The sequence below is a fragment of the Oncorhynchus mykiss genome, chromosome 15 (genome assembly GCF_013265735.2).
Source record: "Oncorhynchus mykiss isolate Arlee chromosome 15, USDA_OmykA_1.1, whole genome shotgun sequence".
In the NCBI taxonomy this organism is placed as follows: Eukaryota; Metazoa; Chordata; class Actinopteri; order Salmoniformes; family Salmonidae; genus Oncorhynchus; species Oncorhynchus mykiss.
Window position 1 is genome coordinate 78,596,738 of NC_048579.1, and position 27,271 is coordinate 78,624,008.

Consider the following 27,271-nt stretch of genomic DNA (forward strand, 5'->3'; position numbering starts at 1 on the left):
TTTTGAAAATCTTCATCAGATGACAGTAATAGGACATGTTACACAGTACATTTTTTTTTTCAATAATATGCCATTTATATCCATAAATGTCCATTTACATTGAGTTCACGTTCAGAAATTACTCAAAAATGTCCGCAGGAAATATAGGTAGCGCGGCAAGATAACGTAAATAGACATCATAAACTTTGACTAAATATACATGTTCTACATATAGTTAGAAAGATACACTGCTTCTTTATGCAACCGCTTTGTTAGATTTATTTTTAACGTCACAGAAATCGCACACTATTCAATATGCTGAGACGGCGCTCAGATACAAGCTACATTTCTCCGTAATGTTGGAGTCAACAGAAACACAGATTTCAGCATAAATATTCCCTTACCTTCGATGGTCTTCATTCAGAATGTTCTGGAAGGCTTCATACTTACCCAATACATCGTTTGGTTTCAAGTCTTGCGTCTTTGTATTAGCTACTGCTAATAACATCAGCTGAAATGCACCCAAAATGTCCTCTGGTCCGGAAAAGTTGCGCATCAAAACTTCAAAATTACATATTATATGTCGACTAAACAGGTCAAACTAAGTGCAGAAGCAAGCTTTATGATGTTTTAAACACACAAAACAAACTTCAATTCAATCGGTCATCGTCTGTCCTTCTCTTGAGTGCTGGAACAAAGGAATGGCTGGGACCAATTCGCGCCACAACACACAACATATTTTCTCATGGCACGCACTAATTTCACTCCCATAGGGCCAATTCTCGCGGGATTTGAACGATTTAAAGCGCTACTGAATGAGGACATCTAGTGGAAGACATAGAAAGTCTCCCCAGAATCATAACTGGTTGGGAAGGGTGGGGGCGATGACGTCAAAGTTGCTCCAACTTTCATGACCACAAAAACTAGTTTGGAAGAATGCCTGCCCTGTGAGTTCTGCTATACTTACAGACATAATTCCAACGGTTTTAGAAGCTTTAGAGTGTTTTCTATCTAATAATTATTATATGCATATATTAGCAATTTTTGACAGATTTTTTTTTCAGTTTACTAGGGGTACCCAATCCCTCCAAAGGGGGCATATGTCTGCCATATCCTTAACAGGAAGCGATAGGAAAAGGAATCTGCTTCATATCCCTTTAAATCCAGCATAGGGAGGCTATGGAACATGGAGTTTTCAAAATAGAAGCCACTTCCTGTTTTGATTTTCCTCAGGGTTTCGCCTGCAATATCAGTTCTGTTATATACTCACAGACAATATTTTGACAGTTTTGGAAACTTTAGAGTGTTTTCTATCCAATAATAATAATATTAACATGCAAATATTAGCAACTGAGACTGAGGAGCTGGCCGTTTACAATGGGCACCTTTTCATCCAAGCTACACAATACTGCCCTTGCAGCCATAAAAAGTTAAGGCTAGGCGTCCCGCTAGCAGGACAACTTCCGGTGAAACTTGAGGGCACGCAATTCAAATGAATAATCATAAAAACTATGGATATTAAACATTTAGGTACATACAAGTGTCTTATATTGGTTAAAAGCTTAAATCCCTGTTAATCTAACTGCACTGTCCGAAAGCATAATTTCCTGTTAATCTAACTGCACTGTCAGATTTACAATAGGCTTTACAGCGAAAGCATGCCATGCGATTGTTTGAGGATGGCGCCCCACATATAAATATTTTTCCCCACCACATAAATTCACAAAGGGAATGGTGCACTTCACAAAATAGATGGCATCATGAGGTAGGAAAATTATGTGCATATATTGAAGCAACATCTCAAGATTTCAGTCAGGATGTTAAAGCTTGGTCGTAAATGAGTCTTTCAAATGGACAACGACCCCAAGCATGCTTCCAAAATTGTAGCAAATTGGCTTAAGGACAACAAAGTCAAGGTATTGGAGTGGCCGTCACAAAGCCCTGACCTCAATCCCATACAACATTTGTGGGCAGAACTGAAAAAGCGTGTGCGAGCAAGGAGGCATACAAATCTGCCTCAGTTACACCAGCTCTGTCAGGAGGAATGGACCAAAATTTACCCAACTTATTGTGGGAAGCTTGTGGAAGGTTTCTAACTATCCTCGCTCCTCAACATGTAAATCTGAGTGCAGACAACATCAGGTTTCTAACTATCCTCGCACCTCAACATGTAAATCTGAGAGTAGAGAACATCTGGTTTCTAACTATCCTCAACATGTAAATCTGACAGGAGAAAACATCAGGTTTCTAACTATCCTCAACATGTAAATCTGAGAGTAGAAAACATCAGGTTTCTAACTATCCTCAACATGTAAATCTGACAGGAGATAACATCGGGTTTCTAACTATCCTTGCTCCTCAACATGTAAATCTGTCATCGTCATCCAAACCCTCTATTTTTGTCAATCCACTCGTCAGGATTGGAACTTCACAACGTTACACCCAGAAAGGTGAAAGTGTTAAAGTAACAGGAGTTATGTTTGGCATGTCCCAAAGAGGGGTTTCATCTATTCATTTAAGAACATCTCAACCGTAATGTTATCCAAGTTGTTTTGATTGTAAATCCAGGAAATAATTAAAGACAGAATTAAAGACAACTATTCTCTAATTGTTTGAAATCAGTGGATCCAACATGAATGTAAAATTTGCACACAGGATAAATACAATTGTTTATACAATGGAGCTTTCAAATATTTACCCACTGCTAGTGGGGCAACCTTAACTTTTCTGATTGGTCAATTCTTGGAAGCAATACCATCTGTTTATTGGCTAGCCAGAGCAATTCTTCTGATTGAGATCGAGCACAGCAATGTGATTGGCTGTGTATTATTGACATTGCAATACCCATAAGAAAATACAGTTGAACAGTTCACACAGTTTCATTCTATGATTTTATTACCTAAATGTTATTTATTTTATTGTAGCTCCTTTGTTGACAATAATTAAATGTGTTATTAGATGTGTACATTCATTATGTTATTGCATTAATACAGTCTGAACAGTAGTTATTTGGGGGAAGTTACCAACATAAAAGTGGAATATTGGAATATGTCTGACAAGATGAACAGTCCTGCCCAGTGTGAAAGCCAACACACACAGCCTTACACACACAGCCCCCTGTATTCTACAGCTGCACTGCTACAGCTTCACCTGGAGGGGGCGACAGAAACAACCAGATTAAAGGGACAGGACAAACAAGACCAATGACAGATAGCACATCTTATCTGAAAGACTCTCCTGACATAAATGTCCCAATAGAGACACTATGAACCAGAAACGGACTGGCCATGGGAAATTTTGGGGCCAGATGGGCCGGTCCATCTTTAAGCAGAGTGGGCTGGCCTAAATTGGGGGTTTGCAAAGAACAGCTGTTTTGGGGGGGGGGGGGGGTAGTGTGTAAGAAAATACATGTAAATGTTGAAAAGAAAAACAGTCACATTATCAATCATCACAGATCACTGCACCTGTACATAGCACATCTGTAAATAGCCCATCCAACTACCTCATCCCCATACTGTATTTATTTATTTATTTATCTTGATCCTTTGCACCCAGTATCTCTACTTCCACATTCATCTTTTGCACATCTATCACTCCATTGTTTAATTGCTATATTGTAATTACTTTGCCACCATGGCCTATTTATTGCCTTACCTCCCTTATCTTACCTCATTTGCACAGACTGTATATAGACTTTTTGTACTGAATTATTGACTGTATGTTTGTTTATTACATGTGTAACTCTGTGTTGTTGTTTGTGTCGAACTGCTTTGCTTTATCTTGGCCAGGTCGCAGTTGTAAATGAGAACGTGTTCTCAACTAGCCTACCTGGTTAATTAAAGGTGTTCTCAACTAGCCTACCTTGTTAAATAAAGGTGTTCTCAACTAGCCTACCTGGTTAAATAAAGGTGAAATAAAATATAAAAAATGTTCACAATCCCCGAATTATTTCAAAACAAGATAAACATGTCATAAATAAATACATCACTCACCCTAACGTCAGGACCAGACTCCACAGACAACAGGTTGGGTTGGTCCTCCTCTTCCTCCTCGTCACCAGTGGGAAACCAGCTAGGATGATGTTACACAGACGGATTAGATTACATCAGATATTCATTGATTTATTGATTTGATATTTCAAGTATTGGGACTCTCCAGCCGGAGACAACATTATATATTACCTCAGTTATATTACTCTGTCAACTAGTAATAGAGAGATGAACATCATAGAGACATTAATACAGAGATGAACATCACAGAGACAACATTATATATGACCTCTGTTATATTACTCTGTCAACTAGTAATACAGAGATGAACATCACAGAGACATTAATACAGAGATGAACATCACAGAGACAACATTATATATGACCTCAGTTATATTACTCTGTCAACTAGTAATACAGAGATGAACATCATAGAGAAATTAATACAGAGATGAACATCACAGAGACAACATTATATATGACCTCTGTTATATTACTCTGTCAACTAGTAATACAGAGATGAACATCATAGAGAAATTAAACATTAATACAGAGATGAACATCACAGAGACATTAAACATTAACACAGAGATGAACATCACAGAGACATTAAACATTAACACAGAGATGAACATCACAGAGACATTAAACATTAATACAGAGATGAACATCACAGAGACATTAAACATTAATACAGAGATGAACATCACAGAGACATTAAACATTAATTCAAAGATGAACATCACAGAGACATTAAACATTAATACAGAGATGAACATCACAGAGACATTAAACATTAACACAGAGATGAACATCACAGAGACATTAACACAGAGATGAACATCACAGAGACATTAAACATTAATACAGAGATGAACATCACAGAGACATTAAACATTAATACAGAGATGAACATCACAGAGACATTAAACATTAATTCAAAGATGAACATCACAGAGACATTAAACATTAATACAGAGATGAACATCACAGAGACATTAAACATTAATACAGAGATGAACATCACAGAGACATTAAACATTAATACAGAGATGAACATCACAGAGACATTAAACATTAACTCAGAGATGAACATTAACACAGAGATGAACATCACAGAGACATTAAACATTAATACAGAGATGAACATCACAGAGACATTAAACATTAATACAGAGATGAACATCACAGAGACAACATTATATATGACCTCAGTTATATTACTCTGTCAACTAGTAATACAGAGATGAACATCACAGAGACATTAATACAGAGATGAACATCACAGAGACGTTTAACATTAATACAGACATTACCTGGTTAATGTGATATATGTGTTCTACTATAGTGTTTCACTGAGAGCCTGAAATCCAGACCTGTTTTGTGTTAACATCCCATAAAGATGAGATGATGCATGTGTTCTACTGTAGTGAGCCTGAAATGCAGACCATTCTAGCACATAAAGTTGCTCCTCTGGTCATATTTGTGCTTGGACTTTCAAAAAGTTAACCCAGAATGTGTTAACACTGTTATTAAAACTATTATTGAAATATTCATTGAACATTTTCAGGAAGTAAAAAAAAAAACTCAAAATAACCTGTAATTTCTGTTCTCTGAGTGTTAATAAAACCTCCCAGGAAAATGTTCAGGGAACCATAGTAAGACGTTCTCAGAACCTCAGAAACCTCCCTGGAACCATAGTAAGATGTTCTCAGAACCTCCCTGGAACCATAGTTAGATGTTCTCAGAACCTCCCTGGAACCATAGTTAGACGTTCTCAGAACCTCCCTGGAACCATAGTAAGACGTTCTCAGAACCTCAGAACCTCCCTGGAACCATAGTTAGACGTTCTCAGAACCTCCCTGGAACCATAGTAAGACGTTCTCAGAACCTCACTGGAACCATAGTAAGACGTTCTCAGAACCTCAGAACCTCCCTGGAACCATAGTTAGACGTTCTCAGAACCTCCCTGGAACCATAGATAGACGTTCTCAGAACCTCCCTGGAACCATAGTAAGACATTCTGAGAACCTCAGAACCTCCCTGGAACCATAGTTAGACGTTCTCAGAACCTCCCTGGAACCATAGTAAGACATTCTCAGAACCTCCCTGGAACCATAGTAAGACGTTCTCAGAACCTTCCTGGAACCGTAGTAAGACGTTCTCTGAACCTCAGAACCTCCCTGGAACCATAGTTAGATGTTCTCAGAACCTCCCTGGAACCATAGTAAGACGTTCTCAGAACCTCCCTGAATCCATAGTAAGATGTTCTCAGAACCTCCTCGAAACCATAGTTAGGCCTTCTCAGAACCTCCCTGAAACCATAGTAAGACGTTCTCAGAACCTACCTGGAACCATGGTAAGATGTTCTCAGAACCTCCCTGGAACCATAGTTAGACGTTCTCAGAACCTCCCTGGAACCATAGTAAGACGTTCTCAGAACCTCCCTGGAACCATAGTTAGACGTTCTCAGAACCTCCCTGGAACCATAGTTAGACGTTCTCAGAACCTCAGAACCTCCCTGGAACCATAGTAAGACGTTCTCAGAACCTCCCTGGAACAATAGTTAGACGTTCTCAGAACCTCCCTGGAACCATAGTAAAACGTTCCCAGAACAGGCTAAGTTTTCACTTCCATTTTCAGAACGTTTAAAAAACGCTCCGTTTTACCAGTCAGTAAAGTCATGGCTTCCTCCCCAGAACCAATGGTAAACCAAAAATGTATGTTCCTACAACGTTCAGCAAATAAAATTTGCTAGTTGGGATTCCACTTCTTATACTCCATGTCATATGCCAAGTTATGTTGACAAGGAGTAGAATGTTACCACAAAATAGACTGGTACCCAGTGTTGTGTCTTTACTATCATTAAACTGAAGATTCATCTTTATCAAATGACTCTCTGTAATTATTATTACGCGATTAAACTGATTAATCATCTAACTGTAATTAACTAGGAAGCTTAAACAAACAGCAGATAGTTACAAGGAAATGATAACGGAGTTTCCCTAGTGGGATAAACCGGCATCGCGGCTTGGTGCACAAAAGGGAAGTAAGTGGTGGTCGACTGAGATAAGACAACACACAGTTGATAATTATAACAATTGAAATGCTAATCCTTTGCACATGAACGCTCACTCATTCGTTAACCATTGCAATAAATATGTATATTTACGCTCAGTGTGTCGTCGGGGTCTCTGTTGAAAAGTTTGTTTCTGTTGGAGAGTGTCTGTCCTCTCTCTCTCTCTGTCTCGTAGTTAGAATGGATAGTTCAGAGTGACATTCATTCATGTGGTTATAGAATAGATGTTTCGGCAGTTGTCGGTCTTCGCGTTCAATGATACCAAATTCCTAGCTGCAGACTAGTAATTCATATTAAAGGCTTGTTCTTATTCTGTCAGTATCGATAGTCTAAGATTTTAACCACGTGGTATGGTTAAAAGATTCAGCCATCTACTCAAACCTTGGCCCTCTCATTATCGAGGTAAGCTGGTCTGCAACCTTTGTCCTCTCGTGATTGATAGAAACATGGTCTGTTGAGAAATTCTCAAAGTGGGGGTTTTATTCGGGAGTTGCAGAAAAGGGCCTGTCCCAGGATGCCCGACCCTACTGAGCTCATGGACGGTCCTCTGATTTAGTTAAACTCAAAAGAGAATTGGAGTTTCCTTCATTAAACTGTCCAAAATCACATTACACTAATTTCAAACAGTATCATCCTCATTCATTCATCTTATACAACAATTAGATGTAAACCTAATATCTGAGGCTATTATATAAACAGCATTATGGTAATGTGGTCGTATTGGCTCCCATGAGATTCACCAAATTGTACCAAACGGACCAGTTCATAGCTGGATTCTTCACCGATCTTTTATACCTTCTTCAGAACATAAATGTTGTTGGGACCTCAACTTCTGTGAGGTTGAAGAAATTCCTTTGTTCTCTATGAAAAGTGACTCTGTCTCTATACTGTGGCCATGAGGGAATAATCTCCTCCAAGAATTTACGACCTCTCTCTGACCACAGCAGCCTGTGTGTAGAAGACAGGGAAAGGGGGATGGGGCTTGCTGTACCCAAAGAGGGCAACGTCATGACACCAGGCTATGGAGATCCGTAGGGTTGAGAGCCTGTTTTGCGAGGGAGACCTGGCAAGACTTGTTTAGCAGGACCTAGCTAACTGTAGACTTAGTTAGCATGACCAGGCTAACTGTAGACTTAGTTAGCAGGACCAGGCTAACTGTAGAATTAGATAACTGGACCAGGCTAACTGTAGACTTAGTTAGCAGGACCAGGCTAACTGTACACTTAGTTAGCAGTACCAGGCTAACTGTCGACTTAGTTAGCAGGACCAGGCTAATTGTATAATTAGATAGCAGGACCAGGCTAACTGTAGAATTAGATAGCAGGACCAGGCTAACTGTACACTTAGTTAGCAGTACCAGGCTAACTGACGACTTAGTTAGCAGGACCAGGCTAATTGTATAATTAGATAGCAGGACCAGGCTAACTGTAGAATTAGATAGCAGGACCAGGCTAACTGTAGAATTAGATAGCAGGACAAGGCTAACTGTAGAATTAGATAGCAGGACCAGGCTAACTGTAGAATTAGATAGCAGGACAAGGCTAACTGTATAATTAGATAGCAGGACCAGGCTAACTGTAGAATTAGATAGCAGGACCAGGCTAACTGTATAATTAGATAGCAGGACCAGGCTAACTGTAGAATTAGATAGAAGGACCAGGCTAACTGTAGAATTAGATAGCAGGACAAGGCTAACTGTATAATTAGATAGCAGGACCAGGCTAACTGTAGAATTAGATAGCAGGACCAGACTAACTGTATAATTAGATAGCAGGACCAGGCTAACTGTAGAATTAGATAGCAGGACAAGGCTAACTGTATAATTAGATAGCAGGACCAGGCTAACTGTAGAATTAGATAGCAGGACCAGGCTAACTGTAGACTTAGATAGCAGGACCTGGCTAACAGCATTCGTAAGTTAGGCTAACTGTAGACCTAAGTTAGGCTAACTGCACCTGGAGGTGAAGAGAGCCTTCTCGTTGATCATCTGGACTCTGAAGATGTTGACAGCCTTGTAGACGTCTATCACATCCTGGTACTTCTCCAGTAGATGCCTGGAGAGAGAGACAGGATAGAAAAGAGTCACTCCACAATATCACCACACTTGACAAGATTAAACACAACAATGTGGAGTTGAGACACTATAAACCTCAAGATACCTGTAATATGTCCCTGACTTGTCCTTCTGGTTCCTCTGGTCTGGCTTCATGTCCTCACCCCCCCACTGGTAGCAGGGGCAGGGGAAGAGGCTTAGCCAGGGGTAGACGCAGGGGCTGGGGCCTGGTCTGCTCCTCTCTCCCAGGGGCAGGTTCTGTGCCAGGTAAGGTCTGAGCAGGGCTCTGGGCAGCAGAGACACCAGCCAGTAGATGGGCTCCTCATTCACAATGTCATGGAAGCTCTGGAGGTACTGACGCACAGCTGCAGAGGGCTGGATTGAGGACAGGTTCTGTAGGCAGGAGAAAGAGGAAAAGGAGGAGGAGATGGAGGAGTAAGAGAGACAGGGAGTTTACTGTGTGGTTATGGAAAACCTGGAGGTACTGACGCACAGCTGCAGAGGGCTGGATTGAGGACAGGTTCTGTAGGCATGAGGAGGAGGATGAAGAGGAGGAGGAAGAGAGGCAGGGAGACCAAGTTGAAGCTATATACATGGAGTACCAGTACCAGATCAGTGTGGAGCTAATATACAGGTAGTAACAGTACCAGATCAACGTGGAGCTAATATACAGGGAGTACCAGTACCAGATCAATGTGGAGCTATATACAGGAAGTACCAGTACCAGATCAATGTGGAGCTAGGTACAGGGAGTACCAGTACCAGATCAATGTGGAGCTATATACAGGAAGTACCAGTACCAGATCAATGTGGAGCTAGGTACAGGGAGTACCAGATCAATGTGGAGCTATATACAGAAAGTACCAGTAACAGATCAATGTGGAGCTATATACAGGGAGTACCAGTACCAGATCAATGTGGAGCTATATACAGGGAGTACCAGTACCAGATCAATGTGGAGCTATATACAGGGAGTACCAGTACCAGATCAATGTGGAGCTATATACAGGGAGTACCAGTACCAGATCAATGTGGAGCTATATACAGGGAGTACCAGTACCAGATCAATGTGGAGCTATATACAGGGAGTACCAGATCAATGTGGAGCTATATACAGGGAGTACCAGTACCAGATCAATGTGGAGCTATATACAGGGAGTACCAGTACCAGATCAATGTGGAGCTATATACCGGGAGTAACAGTTGTTGGGGAATAATCAGAATTAGGTGGTAACATAGGTAAGATGTTTTATATTCATCATATGTGTGTAAGTTACTTCTCATCCGAATGTTATTTTTGTATAATACTGTGGCGGGTTTGCAGTATCTGTTCTATGTCAGGACTAAGTTGCTTGGGCCGCAGAGAGGGGAGAGGTCAAGGTGTCATCATGTGTAAACATATATTTTGCTCCACTGTGTCTGTGTGCCAGTCACTCCCTACTTTTCCCATCGGGGAGAGGATGATGGCAGTGTCTGGAATCATTCTATGCTCCCTCTTTTGTTGCTCCTATCTTAACCTATAGCCTCCTCTCCGTGAGTTTGTCCAGGATTGGTTGTATTTAGAATTGGTTGTATCTAAATGACAATTTGATTTATATCATAGGGTGGGGGTAATGTCTTGGTACCATTTTGTACCAAGGACGAAATAAGAGCTTTGTTTAGGAGACCAAACTGAACGATAATTTATAGCCAACTCTGTCTGGCTAGGGGATACTCCTCTCTGAAGTAAAGTATTTTCTTTGTGTAAGTTCCTAAGACCTGTGGTTTGTCATGTCGTCTAGGGGGGGTGGATCTTTGCTATAAAGGATCCCATTTGCCATCATGTTGGGACTCTCAACCTTTCATTAGAGATACTGAACTGTTGAAAGTCAAAATGCTATTGCAAAAGCTTAATTATTATTCAAGGTGAAGATTAAGCATAACTCTGACTGGTGTGTGGTTTGCTCTCTCATCATTTGGTAATTAAGGAAATTTCCACGACACAGTACCAGATCAATGTGGAGCTATATACAGGGAGTACCAGTACCCGATTAATGTGGAGCTATATACAGAAAGTACCAGTACCAGATCAATGTGGAGCTATATACAGGGAGTACCAGTACCAGATCAATGTGGAGCTAATATATAGGTAGTACCAGTACCAGATCAATGTGGAGCTATGTACAGGGAGTACCAGTACCAGATCAATGTGGATCTACAGTGCATTGCAAAAGTATTCGGCCCCCTTGAACTTTGCGACCTTTTGCCACATTTCAGGCTTCAAACATAAAGATATAAAACTGTATTTTTTTGTGAAGAATCAACAACAAGTGGGACACAATCATGAAGTGGAACGACATTTATTGGATATTTCAAACTTTTTAACAAATCAAAAACTGAAAAATTGGGCGTGCAAAATTATTCAGCCCCCTTAAGTTAATACTTTGTAGCGCCACCTTTTGCTGCGATTACAGCTGTAAGTCGCTTGGGTTATGTCTCTATCAGTTTTGCACATCGAGAGACTGACATTTTTTCCCATTCCTCCTTGCAAAACAGCTCGAGCTCAGTGAGGTTGGATGGAGAGCATTTGTGAACAGCAGTTTTCAGTTCTTTCCACAGATTCTCGATTGGATTCAGGTCTGGACTTTGACTTGGCCATTCTAACACCTGGATATGTTTATTTTTGAAACATTCCATTGTAGATTTTGCTTTTTGTTTTGGATCATTGTCTTGTTGGAAGACAAATCTCTGTCCCAGTCTCAGGTCTTTTGCAGACTCCATCAGGTTTTCTTCCAGAATGGTCCTGTATTTGGCTCCATCCATCTTCCCATCAATTTTAACCATCTTCCCTGTCCCTGCTGAAGAAAATCAGGCCCAAACCATGATGCTGCCACCACCATGTTTGACAGTGGGGATGGTGTGTTCAGCTGTGTTGCTTTTACGCCAAACATGACGTTTTGCATTGTTGCCAAAATGTTCAATTTTGGTTTCATCTGACCAGAGCACCTTCTTCCACATGTTTGGTGTGTCTCCCAGGTGGCTTGTGGCAAACTTTAAACAACACTTTTTATGGATATCTTTAAGAAATGGCTTTCTTCTTGCCACTCTTCCATAAAGGCCAGATTTGTGCAATATACGACTGATTGTTGTCCTATGGACAGAGTCTCCCACCTCAGCTGTAGATCTCTGCAGTTCATCCAGAGTGATCATGGGCCTCTTGGCTGCATCTCTGATCAGTCTTCTCCTTGTATGAGCTGAAAGTTTAGAGGGACGGCCAGGTCTTGGTAGATTTGCAGTGGTCTGATACTCCTTCCATTTCAATATTATCGCTTGCACAGTGCTCCTTGGGATGTTTAAAGCTTGGGAAATCTTTTTGTATTCAAATCCGGCTTTAAACTTCTTCACAACAGTATCTCGGACCTGCCTGGTGTGTTCCTTGTTCTTCATGATGCTCTCTGCGCTTTTAACGGACCTCTGAGACTATCACAGTGCAGGTGCATTTATACGGAGACTTGATTACACACAGGTGGATTGTATTTATCATCATTAGTCATTTAGGTCAACATTGGATCATTCAGAGATCCTCACTGAACTTCTGGAGAGAGTTTGCTGCACTGAAAGTAAAGGGGCTGAATAATTTTGCACGCCCAATTTTTCAGTTTTTGATTTGTTAAAAAAGTTTGAAATATCCAATAAATGTCGTTCCACTTCATGATTGTGTCCCACTTGTTGATTCTTCACAAAAAAATACAGTTTTATATCTTTATGTTTGAAGCCTGAAATGTGGCAAAACGTCGCAAAGTTCAAGGGGGCCGAATACTTTCGCAATGCACTGTATATACAGGGAGTAACAGTACCAGATCCATGTGGAGCTATATACAGGGAGTACCAGTACCAGATCAATGTGGAGCTATATACAGGGAGTACCAGTACCAGATCAATGTGGAGCTATGTACAGGGAGTAACAGTACCAGATCAATGTGGAGCTATATACAGGGAGTACCAGTACCAGATCAATGTGGAGCTATGTACAGGGAGTAACAGTACCAGATCAATGTGGAGCTATGCACAGGGAGTACCAGATCAATGTGGATCTATATGCAGGGAGTAACAGTACCAGATCAATGTGGAGCTATATACAGGGAGTAACAGTACCAGATCAATGTGGAGCTATGCACAGGGAGTACCAGATCAATGTGGAGCTATATACAGGGAGTACCAGTACCAGATCAATGTGGATCTATATACAGGGAGTATCAGTACCAGATCAATGTGGAGCTATATACAGGGAGTACCAGTACCAGATCAATGGGGAGCTATATACAGGGAGTAACAGTAACAGATCAATGTGGAGCTATATACAGGGAGTAACAGTACCAGATCAATGTTCAGAGGTACCAGGCATTTGAGGTTGATACAGTATGTTCATGAAGGCAGGGTAAAGTGACTGGGCATAAGGATAGATAATAATAATGTATTTGAGGTTGATACAGTGTGTTCATTAAGGCAGGGTAAAGTGACTGGGCATAAGGATAGATAATAGTAATGTATTCGAGGTTGATACAGTATGTTCATGAAGGCAGGGTAAAGTGACTGGGCATAAGGATAGATAATAATAATGTATTTGAGGTTGATACAGTATGTTCATGAAGGCAGGGTAAAGTGACTGGGCATAAGGAAAGATAATAATAATGTATTTGAGGTTGATACAGTATGTTCATTAAGGCAGGGTAAAGTTGGGTTGCAGCTTGTAAGATGTCACCCTTCTCCGTCGGCGCCATCTTGGCGTTAAACCAAGAAGAGTCATTTAGTAACTTTTCCTAAAACATAATTAAGTCAAAAAAAATTGTCGGGGGGATCACGTGACCCTTGAACGAGATGGCCGCATGAACTAAGAGCTCCGCACAAGTAGTTTCCAATTCCTAATCTTACCTCCACTCCAAGTTCACACTCATTTAGCTTTAATAAGAAAAAGTCATGGCGGCTACAAAAGGCGACACTACAGGTGACATTTTTACCCGGACTCGAGTATTAGCAACGGAAAAAGCCTCCAAGAAGAAGCTAGCTTCAGAAAAAACTAGCGCCATTAGCCAGGAGCAAGAGAACCCGCTCCCCCACGAGGCACAACGAATGCCAACCTCGCACTCTGTCGAAGACATCCTTTCTGAGTTGAGATCCCAACGTACAGAACTAAACATTAAATTAGATGCCATTAATTCTCAGCTCAGTGCGATAGGGGGCAAGGTGACAATCCTGGAAAACGCTTTGCCTGACATCAACAACAAGATAACCATGAACGCGGGGCGCCTGGACGAGGCAGAGGGGCGAATCCTATCCATGGAAAACTTATTGACAGATGCCATGGAAACAATAGCATATGCTAAAAAGAAAATTGAGCATCTGGAAGAGAAAACAGAGGACCTGGAAAACAGGGGGCGAAGGAATAATTGTGTTCTATTCAATCTGGGCGAAAAAGAAGAGGGAAACATGCCACTGATCCGCTACCTGCAAGACAAACTTCCCGAGTGGCTCCACCTGCCCACCGACAGGCCCATAGAACTCGAGAGAGCTCACCGAGCACTGAGGCCCCCACCAGCAGCCAGACAACCAGCGCGCCCAATCACCATACGTTTCCTGAGATTCACCGACAAGGAACGAGTCCTACAGGCGGCGAAAAACAACACCATCACAGTGGGAAACGCCAAACTCGCTTTACACCAGGACCTGTCAGCTGGAATACGCCGAAAGCGCCGAGAATTTGACGAAGTGAAGAAATACTCCATTGACCGAGGCATCTTCAGGGGATTCAAATACCCAAACGAGCTCAGGATTCTTCACCAGGGAGCCTTGCGACACTTCAAAACTCCCGAAGAGGCAAAACGTTTTTTGAAAGACAATCCTGGCCAATGAGAAACAGACCAATGACCAAATGCGATTAATGCCATTACTAAAGGAGGTAAGACGACATATAGCCGATATCCAGAGATCCACCCCCTAAATGTCATTATAGCCGTCCAATTTATATTTATTGTCCTTTAACTGAGAGGGATGGGCTGTATAGCCTAACCTAGGCCTACTAATGTTTCAGCCTACTTTTATTTCCCTGTTTTTTTGTTGTTACTATTATTACCTGGGTTTCCCTATGTCCCTTGGGGGAGGCATATGTAGGCTGGGCTATTGATTTTATTTTGCTCCCCTCTTTTACTGGGGTCTTGACGAGGGCAACTGTGTTATTTACTCAATGTGGAGAGGATGACTCAATGTGGAGAGGATGAGGCATTTCTTTGGTGGGGAGAAGGGGACGTTTTGCGTTGCTAACTGTTCCCGGTTTTTGTTTTATTCGGAACACAGAATTGAGACTGAGCGGGGGGGGGGGGGGGGGGTAATAGATCCAACGGGAGATCTAACGGGAGATTATTATTTTATGTACACCATTTATTTTCCTTTTATGTGAACGCAGCTGTAATTACTATCCACTTTTACCCAGCGATGACTTGCACTAAAGTTCGATTACTGCTCGATGACGATGACTAGTACCTTAAATCTATTGACATGGAACTGCCATGGTCTAGGACATGCAATAAAACGAAAAAATATACTATGTGCTCTAAAAAAGGAAAAAGCAGACATTGCGCTATTACAAGAGACACACACACCTCTGTGATGCTGAACATGCCAAACTCCGCAGAGCTTGGGTGGGACAGGTGTATTTCTCATCTTTCAAATCAAACAGTAGAGGCACAGCCATACTTATCCATAAAAATGTTCCATTCATAATTGACAAAAACATATCTGATCCGGAGGGGAGATTTATTTTGATAACTGGGTCACTATATGGTCAACCAATTACTATATTAAAGATATACGCCCCTAACACAGATACTCCTGCCTTCATGTCAAAAATTATAACCCTGTTCAATGAGCATTGTGTCTCCTTTGGCGTGGTGGCCGGAGATTTTAATTGTACCCTTAACCCAACCCTAGACAAATCATCTCAAGTCCCCACCACAAATCCTAGATCTGCAAAGATGTTGAACTCTCTTACTAAAGAGATGGGACTGATAGATATCTGGAGAGAGACTAATAGCTCATCTATGGACTATACATACTACTCTAATGTCCATAACACCTACTCCCGTATAGATTACATTTTTATCCCAAAGAGTTTCATAAATTCAGCCACATGTACAATCGGACCCATAGCACTTTCAGATCACGCCTTTGTCCACCTCCACTTTGACCTCTGCAAAAACATCCCGAGGTCAAAGAGCTGGAAATTCAACACCTCCATGCTATCAAATGACGAGTTCCATACATTGGTAACTACATGGATAGACAACTACACACAAGACAATAAAGACTCCTGTTTCTCCGGCCACAATGTGGGACGCTGCTAAAGCCACACTAAGAGGTCATCTAATTGCATATGCTTCCTCTAAGAAAAAAGCAATGGAAGCACACAGGCTAGATCTTGAGAGGGAGCTGGAATGCTGTGAAAAAATACATAAACAATCCCTAGACAGCACCTCCTGGAGTCATCTTAAAGCAGCCAAAGCCAAACTGAATTTGGACTACACTCGGGAGATAAAAAAAAAGTTTTCTTTACTAAACAGAAATACCATGAGTATAGCAATAGGCCCAGTAGATTGCTTGCTTACCAATTAAAAAAGGAGCAGTCAGAGCGTACAATCATGGCTATCCGAACAGCAGAGGACGAGGTCACATATGACCCAAAAAATATCAATTTAACTTTTCATGATTTTTACTGCAAACTATATACCTCTGAGAGAAAACACACAGAGGCAGAACTCCACTCTTTCCTAGAGGGAATCTCGCTACCTAAACTATCAGAGACCGACCAGGAACATCTCAACTCCCCCTTCACTCCTGAGGAGATCCTGGAGGCAATTACCTCCATGCCACCTAATAAGTCCCCAGGCCCAGATGGATTCCCCAGAGAGTTCTACAAAGCTTTTTGGCCCCAGCTCAGCCCTATCTTCATGCCAATGCTGGAGGATTTTTGCAAAAACTGAGTTCTCCCAGACTCAATGCACACAGCTCGCATTACAGTGTTGCTAAAAAAGGACAAGGACCCCCTATCCTGCTCGTCCTTCCGGCCCATAAGCTTGTTGGATTTTGACTATAAAATAATTACCAAATTGCTCGCCAAAAGACTAAACACTCTTCTTCCCAAAATAATAAAAGCGGACCAAACTGGATTTATTAGAGACAGATACTCTTCTGATAACATTCGCCGTCTTTTTGATATTATTGATCAAGTAAACGCACAAAAGACCCCTGTCCTGCTGGCTTCACTGGATGCTGAGAAGGCGTTTGACAGGATGGAGTGGAGCTTTCTGTTTTCAGTCTTAGAAAAGTTCAATATGGGCCCAAATTTTATCAAATGGATCAAATCACTATACTCTCATCCAAATGCCATGGTGACTACTAATGGACTGAACTCTGACAGATTCCCTCTGGAACGGGGCACAAGACAAGGGTGCTCGCTGTCCCCGCTGCTCTACTTGTTGGGGGCGGAGCCTCTGGCAGAGCTGATAAGGAGCAATCCAAGTATTATGGGTGTTTCTGCAGGTGGCCTGCAGCACAAGATTTCGCTTTACGCGGATGATGTCTTGCTCTACATATCCAACCCTGAGAAATCCCTCCCTCTCATTTTAGACACAATTGCTCAGTATGGCAAGTTTTCAGGTTATAAGATTAATTTTAACAAATCCACTGTCTGCCCTCTCAATATTACACTCACCAGCTCTATGAAGACACTTTGTCCTTTCCAATGGAAAACACACGGGTTTCAATACCTCGGGATCTTCATAACACCAGATCTGAACAGCCTTTTTAAGGAAAATTATCTTCCACTCCTGGATCGAATCAAGAACGATCTCCAAACCTGGATCTCCCTCCCAATTAGCTTAGTAGGAAGAATTAATGTAATCCGTATGAACGTCCTCCCTAGACTAAACTACTTATTTCAGATGCTCCCATGCTATCTCCCAGTAGGTTCCTTTTTCAAAACAACTAACCAAAGCATCACCAAATTTATATGGGGCAATAAAAAACCTAGGATCAAGTTTTCCACTTTATCAAAACCTGAATCTAAAGGTGGTCTTGCCCTTCAATCAAATTTATTTTATATAGCCCTTCGTACATCAGCTGATATCTCAAAGTGCTGTACAGAAACCCAGCCTAAAACCCCAAACAGCAAGCAATGCAGGTGTAGAAGCACGGTGGCTAGGAAAAACTCCCTAGAAAGGCCAAAACCTAGGAAGAAACCTAGAGAGGAACCAGGCTATGTGGGGTGGCCAGTCCTCTTCTGGCTGTGCCGGGTGGAGATTATAACAAAACATGGTCAAGATGTTCAAATGTTCATAAATGACCAGCATGGTCGAATAATAATAAGGCAGAACAGTTGAAACTGGAGCAGCAGCACAGCCAGGTGGACTGGGGACAGCAAGGAGTCATCATGTCAGGTAGTCCTGGGGCATGGTCCTAGGGCTCAGGTCCTCCGAGAGAGAGAAAGAGAGAAGGAGAGAATTAGAGAACGCACACTTAGATTCACACAGGACACCGAATAGGACAGGAGAAGTACTCCAGATATAACAAACTGACCCTAGCCCCCCGACACATAAACTACTGCAGCATAAATACTGGAGGCTGAGACAGGAGGGGTCAGGAGACACTGTGGCCCACTCCGAGGACACCCCCGGACAGGGCCAAACAGGAAGGATATAACCCCACCCACTTTGCCAAAGCACAGCCCCCACACCACTAGAGGGATATCTTCAACCACCAACTTACCATCCTGAGACAAGGCTGAGTATAGCCCACAAAGACCTCCGCCACGGCACAACTTAAGGGGGGGGGGGGGGGGGGCGCCAACCCAGACAGGATGACCACATCAGTGACTCAACCCACTCAGGTGACGCACCTCCTCCAGGGACGGCATGAGAGAGCCCCAGTAAAGCCAGTGACTCAGCCCCTGTAATAGGGTTAGAGGCAGAGAATCCCTTCAACTGTACTACTGGTCTGCCCAAATCCGCAACATGCTAACATGGATCACAAACAGACAAGAGTCAACGTGGATTCAGATAGAAGCCCAATCCTGTGGTTCATTGCCCTTAAGCTCAATTATATTCATTAATAACTTTAGTGAAGTGGGCAACATAGCCAAAACCTTTGCGATTTACAGCACCCTACTAGCGTGGAGGGACTGTAAGAAATACCTGGGCATTTCCTCCCAAATATGTTCTCACTCGCCTATAGTAGGCAACCCAGACTTGCCAAAAGCCCTGAGGGATGCCAACTTTAATCTTTGGCATACTCTAGGAATCAGGACCTTTTCAGACCTATTTCATCAGAAAACCACTACACTGAAATCCTTTCAAGAGCTCTGCAGTGAATTCGATGTGCCAAGATCCCATTTTTTTAAATATCTTCAAATTAGACATGTAATTTCCTCATTTACCTCCAAGAGGAGGTTTAGAACTCAGTTGAATGAAGTTGAAACCCTTCTTGTCACAGCACAATCCATTAAAGGCAAAATATCTTACATCTATAGACTCCTTTCTGAGAAAGGAAGCTCCTCCTTTACTCCTTTGAACATAATCTGGGAAAAGGACCTTGGTCTGACTATCAGTGATGAGCTATGGGCGGAGGTTTGCGACAGGGTATACTGCTCCTCTACCAGTGTAAAAATGAAAGAATCTAATTACAAATTTTTGTACAAATTTTATTATACTCCTTTGAGACTCCATAGAATGAAAACAGATATGTCTCCTAACTGTAAAAGATGTACCTCTGAAAGTGGAACCTATATGCATGTATTTTGGAGCTGTAGGGAGATTGCCAGATTCTGGCAATCTGTACATACTGCTGCACACAAAATACTAGATGTACAGTTTGATATGACCCCGTGTATCTATCTTCTTAATGCCCAGCAGGACTTTGTTCTTGATCCTGACAGAGAAAATTTGCTTATGACTATTACATACTTTGCTAAGAAATGTATTATTCTATTGTGGGCCTCTAATACCCCTCCTACATTTAAAATGTGGATTGACCAGATTGTTGACTTTCTTCCTCTTGAAAAGCTCACTTATGACCTCCACAAGAGACAGCCCAAGTTTGATAGACTCTGGTCTCCACTATTCAACTATATTTCAAACTGGACAGAGTGAACGGGGTGACTAGGGAAATGCGCAGATACATGTTGTGTAAGGTACTCTAAAACCTAAAAACGAATTATTGGCCCGTCGTCTCAGCGAATGCTTGAAATAGCTGATAAGAACCTGCAAGTGTTATATGTTTTTTTTTTTTTTTTTTTTGTGTGTTTTTATTTTAATTTAGTTTTTGTGTGTGCGTAGGTGTGGGTTCAATTCCCCCAGGGAAATAGTATGAAAAGAAGTCTGAAAATTATATGTACTTACTAAGTCACTCTGAGCTAAAGGGAATATTATTGTAATACTAAAATACTATGAAGTGAACGAACTAAAGGAAGTCAGAAAAGAAAGAAGAGATTTCTGTTTTGGGGGCGTGTCTAAATACACTAAAACTTGGGTAACCTGGGTAACCTGGGTTACCTGGGTAACCGAAATTGAACATGAATTTAACCAAAACAAAAAAAGGTCAAATAGGGGTCATTGAACACGTTTATGGAAGGTTTACTGAATTGATAAATCACCTACTACGTTCTAGTTGTTTTTCCTAATAAATTGTATATTAAAGTATACATTTAAAAGGTGATTATTATAAGAGCTTCTTACCAGGTGTGGTGGAGTTTGGTTCTGGGCCTCCTTCAGAGACTCCTGGTAGCGTTGATGTGTTCTCTGGAGAAACAGCATGATGTCTGGAGGACCCTGGACTGTTCTGATCAGCACCTGGCTCATACACACATTTACACTGTTATACAGAGCAACTTATCTTAAGACAACTAGGGACGACAACCACGTATCACAGTCATAGTAAGTAAATCTTTATGGTATTGGTTTTATTTCATGTATTTTCTTTTCACCCGCAGCATGGGGATGACTCTATCCAGGTATAGCACCTCCTGGTGGCAGAAGTCAGCATAGCAGCGGGCAGGCAGACGTCTGGAATACATCCCTCTGAGGAAGGCTGAGTAGAGGATCTCATCTGCTACTCTCTCACTGGTCTCCCACAGGACGTCATAAATACTCACCTCTTCAACCAACTCTGGGGAAGGGAGGGAGGGGAAGTGTTCACAACCACTACTGTGGTACAGTTTAGCAATGATTAGTACAAAACCCAAAACAGATCATAAAAAAAACCCTGTTGTTTCAACACTCTGAGCACATTTTGAGCACATTTTGTGGAATTTCTTTCCTTCTTAATGCATTTGAGCCAATCAGTTGTGTTGTGACAAGGTAGGGGGTGGTATACAGAAGATAACCCTGTTTGGTAAAAGATCAAGTTCATATTATGGCAAGAACAGCTCAAATAAGCAAAGAGAAATGGCCGTCAGTCATTACTTTAACTTTTTAGGGATAGGGGGCAGTATTTGGAAGTTTGGATGACTGTGGTGCCCAAAGTAAACTGCCTTTTACTCAGGCTATTCTAGAAATCCTCTTCCTCTTTAACGGGATATCTTCAACATTCTAAATCTCCCTTGATTTAAATCTCCCATTTTAAATCTGTCTTCCAACATTCTATTCACTCTAAACAATCTGACATTTTGAAGAGGACAGCTGATGATGTTGGTACTTGCGAATGCTATGCCCTTACAAACTTTCAAACATGTTGAACCGATCTGGAATTAAGCTTTTTATCCTCCTAGAAAACCTCATCCTCTTTAATAAGGATCCACCTGTTTTTTTTCAATTTCGCCTGTAATGACATACACACATCTAACTGCCTGTAGCTCAGGCCTTGAGCAATGTCCAACTCATCCCAAATCATCCAAATTGGTTTGAGGTAGGGTGATTGTAGAGGCCAGGTCATCCGATGCAGCACTCCATCACTCTCCTTCTTGGTCAAATCGCCCTTTACACAGCCCGGAGTTGTGTTGGGTCTTTATAGTCCCACTAAGTGAAAACCAGGGATGGCGTATCACTGCAGAATGATGTGGTAGCCATGCCGGTTGAATGTGCCTTGAATTCAAAATAAATCACTGACAGTGTCACCAGCAAAGCACCATTACACCTCCTCCTCCTTGCTTCACGGTGGGAACCACACATGCAGAGATCATCCATTCACCTACTCTGCGTCTCACAGATACACGGCGGTTGGAACCAATAATCTAAAATCTAATCTAATCTAAAATCGAATGTCAATTGCTCGTGTTTCTTGGCCCAAGCAAGTCTCTTCTTGTTATTGTTGTCCTTTAGTAGTGGTTTCTTTGCAGCAATTTGACCATGAAGGCCTGATTCCCACAGTCTCTTCTGAACAGTGGATGTTGAGATGTGTCTGTTACTTGAACTCTGTGAAACATTTATTTGGGCTGCAATTTCTGAGGACGGTAACTCGAATGAACTTATCTTCTGCAGCAGAGGGAACTCTGGGTCTTCCTTTCCTGTGGCGGTCCTCATGAGAGCCAGTTTCATCTTAGCGCTTGATGGTTTTTGCGACTGCACTTGAAGAAACTTTCAAAGTTCTTGAAATTTTCCACATTGACTTGCTTAATTTCTTAAAAACATTTTCCAAAAAAGCAGATTAATTGCTTACCTTTGAAGATCTTCATCTTTTTGCAATCCCAAATGTCCCAGTTACACAAAGTCCTTCTTTATACCCCCCCCCCCCCCCCCCCCAAAATAAAAATCCAAAAATATATATTTTTTATTTGGCGCGTTTGATTCAGAAATACACCAGTTTGAACCCAACAAAGGAATGTAAAAAGTAACTTGGTCCAAACATTTCAGACAACGTTTCTAATCCAACCTCAGGTACCCTAATATGTAAATAATCGATGAATTTAAGACGGAATAAACTGTTTTCAATACTGGAGAAAAACAACGAGTCATTCACGCTCACCAAAATTGTAGAGTCCTTCTGAGTGACACTTAGATAAGAAAACGATCACTTCTTAATTTTTCCCATAAAAAAAACATTGAACAATTTCTAAAGACTGTCGGCATCTAGTGGAAACCATAGGAACTGCAATCCTAATCATTTGGCTTTCCCATAGAAAAGCATTTTGACCTCAAAAAAACAAATTTTTAGTTTTGCCTACCAAATCAGTTCTGTTATACTCAGAGACATTATTTTAACAGCTTTAGAAACTCTCAGAGTGTTTTCTATCAAATACTACCATGCATATGCATATCCTAGCTTCCTAGCTTAGTCTATCCGAGGCAATGGGCCAAGACATTCCTACCTCTCTCGTGTTTTTTCTTCTGACTTGGCAATGATGCTAAACCAGATCTAAAAGAAAATGAAATAAAAAAGACATGAATGGTAATTGAGTTTTAATATGGTGCCTGTATAAAACATGTCCAGATACAAGACAGTGTTAGACCTGCTACCTTGTCTCCATAGAACACACATAGAACCTCAGCTCTGCACAGGACACGTCATTCCAGCCCTGCCCACCTGTTGTCAAGACAAATCTCACTTCAGTTATTTCAATGTGCTCAGAGAGTGTGTGTGTGTGTGTGTGTGTGTGTGTTTGTGTGTACCTCCAGTGTGTAGCTCCATACAGTTCTCCCCCTGTCCAGAGTTACTGGGCTCATCCTCCTCCCAGTAGAAACTGTCAACAGCTGAGCCGTCACTCCACAGCCACATCCCCTCCTTATCACAGAAACACATTGATTGATGGATTGAAACCACTTCATTGTTTTTAAACAGAAAGTACGTTGAGCTTTTGCCTCTGTAAACTGTAGACATTTGACAGACTGGTTGACAGACTGACAGATTAATTATTGACCCAGTGTACCTGAGCTGCATCGTAGCCTCCCATCCAGACCGGCTGGTCTGTGTGTCTCCTTACCAGATCCTGGACAAACACCTGTTGACCCGGGCTGTGAACAGACACCAGGTTCCCTCTGTGCTGGGAGCAGTACAACTAGAGGGACAGTCAGAGAACACTGTGTTAGCCCACTGAGCTAAAGCCCTGGCAGTACCTCAGGGAGCAAATATCAATGCAGGCTAGAAATGGAAATTTCCTGAATTAAATGTCTGTTTGTCTTGAAGTATCAATGGTTGTGAAATAGTAATAGTTGTAGTAGTGACAGCAGTAGAAGTGGTAGTATTGGTGACAGAAGTAGTACTAGTAGTAGTAGTAGTTTTTAATTTAACTAGATTTTAAAGTATAACATTTTATGTGAAAAATCAGATTTTAGCGTCATTCTTTTACCATGGATTTGCCCTAAATCAATGCCTAACCAACTCTACTACAGCAACAGAACAAGTTGACCTTTAGATTCTCAGTCTCTCCCAATTACAAGAGTTACCTCTGCAGTGGCCCAGGTGGCCCAGACGGGGTAGAAGGAGAAGCAGCGATGCTCATTCTGATGCCACCCGGCTGGGCATGGTGACTGGGAGTCCACCCCTTCCACCTCCTCCTCTGTAGTGTTCGCCACCCCCGGGGCAGCATCCAGCCCTGGAACAACAACACACACCGACAGTATGTACTGTTCAAGAGCTGTGCTTGACTTAGTTTACCTGGTACATTGGAAGCAATTAATGGAATAATCCCAAAAGTGCAAACTAAGCTAGATCAAGTTGCACCTCAAATACTTTATAGCATCTAGAGTTGGGTTTGACTAGATACAATGCTATTTTACTGTTAACAAATTGACAACAGACTTTCAGCACGCTTCAACATGCACGATGCTTACACAGATGGTTGATGATTGGCCGACTGAAATTCATGATAAAAAGATTTTGGGGGCTGTTTTGTTAGACATCAGTGTGGCCTTTGACGTTATCATTCATAGTCTGATGCTGGAAAAACTTAAGTTTTATGGCTTTGTACCTCCTCCTATATTGTGGAAAAAGAGTTACCTGTTTAAATAAATAACAATTTGTATATAAGAATTTGTTCTTAATTACAGACCTGCCTAGTTAACTAAAGGTTAAGAATTTGTTCTTAACTGACCTGCCTAGTTAACTAAAGGTTAAGAATTTGTTCTTAACTGACCTGCCTAGTTAACTAAAGGTTAAGAATTTGTTCTTAACTGACCTGCCTAGTTAACTAAAGGTTAAGAATTTGTTCTTAACTGACCTGCCTAGTTAACTAAAGGTTAAGAATTTGTTCTTAACTGACCTGCCTAGTTAACTAAAGGTTAAGAATTTGTTCTTAACTGACCTGCCTAGTTAACTAAAGGTTAAGAATTTGTTCTTATCTGACCTGCCTAGTTAACTAAAGGTTAAATAAAAAAGTGTTTTAACAGAACACAGAGGGTGTTTTCTATCAATCATTTTAACTGTTTACACACACCGTCTGTTTTTCAAGTTTCATATTCACCTGTTGCGAGGTGCAGAGCCATCACTATACAACAAAGCAGCAGAGACATTCTGCCAACCGACCTACAGAGGAAACAATGATATTACTTTACATAACAACTCTACATTTAACAACCTCTAATAGTGTTACAGGGATCCTGGATACCATTTTAATGTCTCCGTGTGCATTAGGAAGGAAGGTAGTGGTTGTTTCACGAGCAAATGCTATCTAGCAGTAGCACAATGACTGGAAGTCTACAGGTACGGTAGCATTGCTAATACACCTGTAGACTTCCAGTCATTGAACTAGAATCGTACATTATGCATTTAACATAACTCATTTTAAAATGATATCGCATAACATGACAAAACAAAACACAAATTAACTTTTAAGTGACATCAGTTAACATGACATAACAGAGCAGCTCCATCTGTAACGTAGCACATTACCTGTACATGAATCAGAGAATGTTGAGAGTAACACAGTGACAGTAGTAGTAGTAGCTTGGTCTTGGTAGTGTAGCTCAGAATCAGAGAATGTTGAGAGTAACACAGTGACAGTAGTAGTAGTAGCTTGGTCTTGGTAGGATAGCTCAGAATCAGAGAATGTTGAGAGTACCTGAGCTGGCTAGAAACACAGTGACAGTAGTAGTAGCTTGGTCTTGGTAGTGAAGCTCAGAATCAGAGAATGTTGAGAGTACCTGAGCTGGCTAGAAACACAGTGACAGTAGTAGTAGTAGCTTGGTCTTGGTAGTGAAGCTCAGAATCAGAGAATGTTGAGAGTACCTGAGCTGGCTAGAAACACAGTGACAGTAGTAGTAGTAGCTTGGTCTTGGTAGTGAAGCTCAGAATCAGAGAATGTTGAGAGTACCTGAGCTGTCTAGAAACACAGTGACAGTAGTAGTAGTAGCTTGGTCTTGGTAGTGAAGCTCAGAATCAGAGAATGTTGAGAGTACCTGAGCTGGCTAGAAACACAGTGACAGTAGTAGTAGTAGCTTGGTCTTGGTAGGATAGCTCAGAATCAGAGAATGTTGAGAGTACCTGAGCTGGCTAGAAACACAGTGACAGTAGTAGTAGTAGCTTGGTCTTGGTAGTGAAGCTCAGAATCAGAGAATGTTGAGAGTACCTGAGCTGGCTAGAAACACAGTGACAGTAGTAGTAGTAGCTTGGTCTTGGTAGTGAAGCTCAGAGCATCTGCTCTTGCTTCTGGCTTGGATTAGTCACTGTTAAGGAGGAGGAGTGAAATGAGGTGATGTGAGGAGAAGAGATGAGGAAATGATGAGGTACTGCAGAACAGCAACCAGCCCATGTCCTCCTCTCTACACTAGTGGGTGTGTCCTAAAAGCCTCAGCCCTGCCCACTCTCATTATCAGTCAGACTAGAATCACATCAACAACCTGCTAGTTCTAACAACACATCTCCTGCTCTGACAGACTAGAATCACATCAACAACCTGATAGTTCTAACAACACATCTCCTGCTCTGACAGACTAGAATCACATCAACAACCTGCTAGTTCTAACAACACATCTCCTGCTCTGACAGACTAGAATTACATCAACAACCTGCTAGTTCTAACAACACATCTCCTGCTCTGACAGACTAGAATTACATCAACAACCTGCTAGTTCTAACAACACATCTCCTGCTCTGACAGAAGACACAGAGAAAACCGCTCAGACACACACTAACCTTAAGTAAGGTCACTCTCTCTCTCTCTCTCTCTGTTTTACACGTAAAAATTATAGTGCATGTAAATGAAGGAAGAAAATTGTT

The 27,271-nt window shown here is 41.5% G+C and overlaps 1 protein-coding gene across 5 annotated transcripts; it reads right to left on the bottom strand.

The window, feature by feature from the left end:
• Window positions 1-2,851: 2,851 nt before the first annotated feature.
• On the bottom strand, window positions 2,852-26,740 carry LOC118938870. Of its 5 annotated transcripts, none has more exons than XM_036945451.1 (14): window positions 26,186-26,352; window positions 25,946-25,965; window positions 25,518-25,579; window positions 24,502-24,650; window positions 23,985-24,113; window positions 23,728-23,839; window positions 23,575-23,641; window positions 23,427-23,473; window positions 21,144-21,289; window positions 20,860-20,973; window positions 9,207-9,493; window positions 9,003-9,101; window positions 3,972-4,050; window positions 2,852-3,129 (listed from the first exon to the last, which is right to left on the bottom strand). In XM_036945451.1, the coding sequence occupies exons 2-14, from the start codon at window positions 25,951-25,953 to the stop codon at window positions 3,118-3,120; spliced, it is 1,311 nt and encodes a 436-aa protein (XP_036801346.1). In that variant the 5' UTR covers window positions 25,954-25,965; window positions 26,186-26,352; the 3' UTR covers window positions 2,852-3,117. The 5 variants fall into 5 exon arrangements, with proteins under 5 accessions (XP_036801346.1, XP_036801342.1, XP_036801345.1 ...); XM_036945447.1 differs by having other exon boundaries at window positions 2,853-3,129; window positions 21,108-21,289; XM_036945450.1 differs by lacking the exons at window positions 25,946-25,965; window positions 26,186-26,352 and adding an exon at window positions 26,622-26,740 and having other exon boundaries at window positions 2,853-3,129; window positions 21,108-21,289.
• Window positions 26,741-27,271: the final 531 nt, after the last annotated feature.

Bases quoted from the DNA above. Each gene is read 5' to 3' on its own strand.
- LOC118938870 (XM_036945447.1), bottom strand. The intron at 20,974-21,107 runs GTGAAAAGAAAA...TGTATGAGCCAG, and splicing joins GAGTCATCCCCATGCTGCGG to GTGCTGATCAGAACAGTCCA. The intron at 4,051-9,002 runs GTGCAGTTAGCC...ACATCATCCTAG, and splicing joins AAGGCTCTCTTCACCTCCAG to CTGGTTTCCCACTGGTGACG.